The 6,854-nt window shown below is 32.9% G+C and overlaps 1 protein-coding gene across 1 annotated transcript in view; it reads left to right on the forward strand.

Moving 5' to 3' along the window:
- Nucleotides 1-4,025, forward strand: part of LOC137402679 (uncharacterized) — a 41,916-nt gene extending 37,891 nt beyond the window's left edge. Inside the window, exons 9-13 of the mRNA XM_068089184.1 lie at nucleotides 643-743; nucleotides 1,463-1,630; nucleotides 2,876-2,996; nucleotides 3,130-3,217; nucleotides 3,821-4,025. Coding sequence (XP_067945285.1) covers nucleotides 643-743; nucleotides 1,463-1,630; nucleotides 2,876-2,996; nucleotides 3,130-3,217; nucleotides 3,821-3,899 — 557 coding nt within the window. The 3' untranslated portion in view covers nucleotides 3,900-4,025. The remainder of the gene's footprint in view (nucleotides 1-642; nucleotides 744-1,462; nucleotides 1,631-2,875; nucleotides 2,997-3,129; nucleotides 3,218-3,820) is intronic.
- Nucleotides 4,026-6,854: the final 2,829 nt, after the last annotated feature.

Consider the following 6,854-nt stretch of genomic DNA (forward strand, 5'->3'; position numbering starts at 1 on the left):
GCGGCCACTTTGCCATACTAAGGAATAATTGTGAACATACATATTAAACCTGCCAATCTTTAATGACGCACAAAACTGCCAGTGTACTAGAAAAATATGTGGCCAGACCTCCTTAAAATGCTATAAATATATATAGCATAAACTCAACTAAACTTCTAGCACATACAGAAATAAACAAACACCTTCATTTAAAAGTTAGAATGATAAATGTTGTATATGTTTATTTAAAATAACTTGTGCAAATTCTTTTTTATTACTTTTACAACACCAACCATTCATCTAGTAATGTGTACAAGTCATTCTTGTTTAGTAGAATTTCTCATTATTTTTAATCTCTTCTTACAAACAACCATCCGTTTCATAAAGTTAGTTTGTACTTTTCAGACAAGATCAACTTGCTATCTAATCACTGTGTTGTTCTGTGACATATACTGTGACATAAAGTGTCACATATACTTTTATATATTGTCACATATACTGTCAAATATACTTTCACATATATTGTCATGTACTGTCAGATACTGTCACATATACTGTCATATACTGTCATATACTCTTTGTTAGTTAACTACTGTCTTATAACTGTGACGCAATAAGCTCTGTTAGAGGTTTCTACAGCATATTTGGTAACTGTATTTGTAGATCTGATAAAACAGAAGAAACGATTAGTGTTTTGGATGGTCTCTAATTGTTATTCTCGAAGAAGGATGAATTACAAGGAAGAACTAGAGAAATACATTCAGGTTTGTTTCATGAGAGATTAGGTTTGTCAGAGCATATAGATTGCGCTTATACCCTTTTAATTGATTGCGCTTATGTACACAAGTTCAAGGTCACAATGGTATAAACCATGCTGTACAATTATTAGAGCACTGTGTGAAAAGAGCATTTGATGATTAAGCATCCGAATAGAATTATTGAGGAATCAACAAATTTATATTGTTTATTTGTTGTCTGTTTTCTTTTTGTTTGTTGTCCACTTTTTGTATATTTGCTGCCCACTAGAATTTTTGTTAACAGCTCGGAAAGTGTCTCGATATAAACCAAAGTTTATTTTTGTGCTAATTTCGAAGTTTGACGTAAAAGCTAAAATTGATTAATCATGAAAAAGCTGTGTGGATACTTCGAGGATAAAAAACTGCAGAGCTGTTTTCAATAAAAATAATACTTTTGTAGTAATAAAAATAATAGTAAGTCAAAATACTTTTATTGTTTTCTATAAAATGTTAAAATTGCTAAATTTTAATTTTAATTTGGGAATAGAAGCTGATCAAAAACTGGAAGATATAGGGCATCTCTCTTGCACAGATAGATATAATTTGAAAGTTTATAAAGCCACAGAGACGCATTTAGGCCTTCAAATGGTTGCATCGTAGCATTGAAAACTGCACACAGTTTTTATCTAGCACCTGAGAATCTAAAGTAACTTACGCAGTTCCAATACCTTTGCTTCTGTTCACAGGTTGATATGATCGGGGCGTGTAATAAAACTCACGGAGATCCTTGTAAGCGTGACTATAGATGTATCATTGCATTGAAAAAGCAGTACAAGTTCTATTTGGCATTTGAGAACTCGATGTGCCAGGAATACATCACAGAAAAGTTCTGGAAGGCTCTCAATGAAGAGATGGTAAGTCATTTATTTTAGTTAATTGTAAACTTTATGTAAAACATGAAGTTTATATAAACTTTGAACTTCATATAAAACATGTAAACGCCGATAAGGCTGTGCGACAGAAAGTAGAACTGTTGTCGTGCGCATTTCACAAAAAAAACCTGCACATTTCACCAGTCTATAGCATTGTCGAATTGCCGAAGGTTTCTGTAATTAACGTAGAAGTACTGAAATATAATCGTTTCTTTTTTGCCGATTTCAAAGTAACTGACCTTTTGGAAACTTTTGAGTACTTTGATATTCTAACTGATGTCCAAAGCAGTAAAAGTAAAGGAAATGACGATGATATTTTTTTCTAACGATTCTTATGAGATTATTACAATTTTTAATTATAAGTTTAGATGACTATTGAAGTGTAATAGTCACACTAACAACATCGATGATGGGTAATATGTTACTGCTATTATTTTTTGTAAATAGTTTTGTTAAATAGATTTTCTAAAAATCTATATAAATATCACAGCTTCTTGATATTGTTAGCTATGACATTTTGAAATGTAAACAAAATTGTGCATTGGTTTTCTATTATTACTGTATTACTATATTAATAATATTGGTTATTCTAATAATATCAGTGCATTTTACTTCTAATATTGGCCAATATTGCATTTCTCCTATTGCAGGGGAGAGATATAAACATATAATCTTTTCCTTTCATTATTGTTGCTTGTTGTATATAATAACACCCACGTCCAGTACATTGCAGTTATCATTGCAGTTATCCTATTGCACTGCAGTGCCATTTGACTGCTAATATTGCATTTCTCAACCATCAGTACCCTTTCTTTTTTTCAATATTACTTTGGTCTTAGGCTGTATGACAGTGGAATTTCTAGTCATTTATTGTTATTATTGATAATAAAAAAGTTTAGTTGCTTCCTCGTAGAGCTAGCACAATTAAAGTAAAAGTGCATGTGTATATAAAAGTAATAACTTGCATCACACATAACACCAAATAGTATTTTTTAGATTGGTATTTGTTACTCATAGCAATTTTAACACTCATCGGCTCCTTAAAAATATAGAAACATTTTGTACATAATGCAGTAAATCTATGATTGTTTGATATTACTAACAATACTTTATACAGTATATTTTTTCAGCTTCTCAGAACCATTTTATGGCATGTATTGGCAAGCGTCTTTGGCCAATACTATACAATGCCAATAAACTGCCAATAACAACACTATATTTTGACAGGTTCCAATAGTTATGGGAGCTCCTAGAAAAACATACGAAAGAGTTGGCCCTCCTAACTCATTCATACACGTTGATGACTTCCTTTCACCTCAACACCTCGCACAGTATTTACTGAAACTAGGTAAGTCTATGCAAAACTTGAATGCGTTTCTAAAAGCTTAATTATGGAGCTGTCTGCTACCTTGTGTTTAAAATAGAAGTTACTATTGTGAAGTCTGATGCAAACCTTTTAGAGCTATAAGTTGTTTTGGCAGACAAAGATGACTCTCTATATAGCAAGTATCACAAGTGGAGAGAGACCCACTCAGTACAATGGAACTCAGCAAACTGTGATATATGCAGGTCAGTTTACCTATTGTTAAAACTGATATTTAAAGTTACAATATCAAAGTTTTGAATTTGTACATACGCTGTTAGTTTTAAAAAGTGAAGAGCAAGAGTTAAGCAAAAAGCATTTATTTGCTGTCTGAGTATGCGCTGCATGGCAACACAATATTGTGCACCAATACTATAATACTTAGTGGGAGTAGTGGAGCTTGCCACCTGCCATGCGGGCAGCATGGCTATCTTTGGGGTGCAGCAATAACTTCTGACTTGATGCCTTCTTGACATACCGCATTGAGGATCGAACCACCGACCTGCCCTCACCACACCTATTAGTTCAGAGTGTTAAACACCATACACTAGATGTTTTTTGTGTAACCTGTTTGCCCTTTGAATATAAAATATCTATAGATTCACAGATAAATATCATTATTAAGCTTGTTAGATGATTAAATAAACTAGTTCAGTCAGCACCCTGAGCAAGTGAGTCAGCATTTCTTGGCACAGCCTGTTAAATGCTCAACAAGTTTTAAAGTTTAACAGGCTCTAAACCGTTGTAAGAAACATGCTCAAAATTTCTAAGCCTATATATGATTAATATTTTACTGGGAATGCATTTAGGTTTGCCACGGAAAAACCACCTAAAATAACAGACATAACACAGGCTTGGGATGCAAAGACTCAGTGTGTTTGGCCATGACGATGCGTATTTCACTGAAAGGTTTGATTTGGTTTGTCACCAGGACAATATCTGATGTAACAGCTTTTGCAAACACCGACCAGTGTTGCTTTGCAAAGGCTGCAATACTAGCTAAAAGCAACTCTATAAAATAGTTCTATATTTGTATATTATGCATGCCATATTAATTGATTCTAATCTGGAATAAAATAAGCTTGTTTTTAAATTATGATAAAAAAGTGTTATACAGCTTTACTCATTTGCTCATGTCAATCGCTATAACTTCCAAAAACCTAATATTGTTTACAATCTAAGAGTTATCCGCTCTACATAGATCGAATGTTAGATTTTGTTGACAAAGATATGCCTAGAACATTTTTAAAGAGTTCACTCACTTGATAATGGCATACCTCACTGTACAGCTCTTTAGTCGGCGAGTTCAAATAGTTTTCATGTCTTTTTAAACAGAAATAAGTACATCTTTGTGAATTTTGAGAATTTTCTTCTCATGTAGCATGGTCAGCATTCTAATGTATACATGTACACTACTTGTGTCAGATGTGTTCTAATATCTAGCTGATTTTTTACCAATTTTTTTTACTGTGCCATCCTAATAGCTGCTACATAATTTTTAATACTATTATTGTTACTCTCACTAATAAATAAAAAATAGCATTTCTCAACTCTGGTATTGTCGTTACTCTTTCTACTTGGATTTGTAGTCTCGTAATAATCTTGCTCAGCACCAGGGATGTGATGATGACTTCCTCATGCAAGGCTTGAGAAAAAGTCTGTTTGATGATAGATGGATCGTAAGATCATTTACCTATTTAACAGAATTTTTGTTCATCATTTGAGTATGTTGCGATTTCCGTCAAGGTTCGGTTTACTGATAACTGGCAAAGTGGTGGGTAACTCTCCGTAGGTGTTCTTTTCTGTAAGTACAGTTAAGTGTTGGACACTAGAGTGATGTTAATAAGTTCTGATCATAGCTAGTTACTTTTGGAGTGTGTTACTATTATTCCCATTGGAATCAAAGCAAAACTGGCTGTATGATCTCTTGCAACACCCAACCAGAGAATCAGAGCGATGCAGAGCTTTTCTGACTATGTTGGCTGTACCAAAGAGACAAGCTTTCTACAGATGATCTATATTTTTGTTCCCATCTGTTTCTGGCAAATACAATGGTGCTGTTATTATTATCATTATTATTGTTATTATTATTATCATCGCTATTTTTATTTATTTTTTTATTTCTGGTTGTTAGCACAGCATGATGTTGGTATTTTTGGAACTCAGATGCTTGGAGCTTCATACAGACGGACAGACGGACGCGGCTATAACTATAGTAAAGAATAATAAAGTAATTGCATGAGTAAACTAATTGAGTTCTGGTACTCATCAGGTCTTTTTAAGAGTTATGCATCATTTTATATTTTAATACATTATAATAACAATAAATAAAATAAAATAGTTTATTATAATTATAATTAGTTTATTGTATTAAGACAAGTTGATTTATTATAAAAAAGTATTTTGAATACCAGACAGTTGTATCCATACACAATCAATCTGCAATAAGTTGCAGATGGTTTAACTATAATTTATAATTGATGACTTCTAGTTATAATGAGGTTATCTAATAGTTATTTGTATTATAAAGTAGAAAGGCAGGAAACATATGAAAATCGTTAATGCAAACTGAAAACTTATTTGTTTTGCCTGAGGCTATTAGTAGCATTTCTACATCACGCCCTCTTCATCTCCTTTTGTCACTGTAAGAGGTTTTCTTAATCAAATTCAAATCCACCACTGCTTTCTCAACTTTGCAGTATCAGTTACAAGGCTTTTCATTGGTTGCTTTAGTATCCCACTAAAGGTGAAAGATCAAATGAGTTAATCAACTAATACTGTCAGATAACAATACCTAGGAAACATTTCGGAGTGCTGAAGGGCACTGCAGGTGCTTGTCAATAGAGGCATCACCACCAGTTTGAATAAAATGCATATTCAACATTGTCTGTTTATTTGTATCGCGGCAATACTTACATGTACCAGTCTTACTACCATCTATTTATGGACTTGCGAAAGGGCATCTCAGTCTACAGGGTGTTGTCACCAGACTAACAACATTGGTATGCTTTCTCTGCTAGCTTCTAGTAATTTCTTGCATAATCTTGATGTAAAATCTTGCGTGTAAAAAAGATCTCTTATAGCAACAAAATGGGAAAAAGAGGGTGTGATGTGAGAATGCTAAAAATAGCCTAAGACCAAATGAAAATGATGATTTTTACGTTTCAGGTTCTAATATATGTTCCCTTAACAAAAGAAGGTATTTTAAACATTATTTGTCAAACCGTTTATTTGACTTGAGTGGCTAACTGTTGCACTGTTTTTTGTTTTATTATTCTTGTTTAGCATAAATTGAAAAACATTTCTGTTTGAAATGAAATTATTGCCAATAAAGTAATAATATATATACATGCTACAGACAATACCGTTGTGGCTATTGAAGCCTTATTAGTGCAGATCAGAGCCGGCAAGGGAGACAAATCCCATCATCAATGAGAGTTGGCTTTCTGCCATGAAACAACGAGGTTGCCTCACAGACTTTAAGAAAGTCAATATGCTGACACCAAAGTGCTCAAATCACAAAAGTGATGAACTTTGCACTAAGGCTAATAGTGTCGCACCTGTATATATATATATATATATATATATATATATATATATATATCATATCTATATTATATATATCATATATATAAATAATTATTTTGTTTTGCATTTTATACTTGACCTTTATTTAGTCAGCCGTAGTTATATTAGTTCAAAACTTTATAACTAGTAGAAAGTTTTTGGGCAAAAGCAAATTTATGTGTGGCATTATTGTCACCATTATGTGTTATCCTTTTGAGTTCTTAAAGCCTGGTTTCCATATGACAGCGCAATGATCGCGCGCGGCCCAGTGATCGT

This window comes from Watersipora subatra, chromosome 8 (assembly GCF_963576615.1).
Source record: "Watersipora subatra chromosome 8, tzWatSuba1.1, whole genome shotgun sequence".
Taxonomy (NCBI): domain Eukaryota; kingdom Metazoa; phylum Bryozoa; class Gymnolaemata; order Cheilostomatida; family Watersiporidae; genus Watersipora; species Watersipora subatra.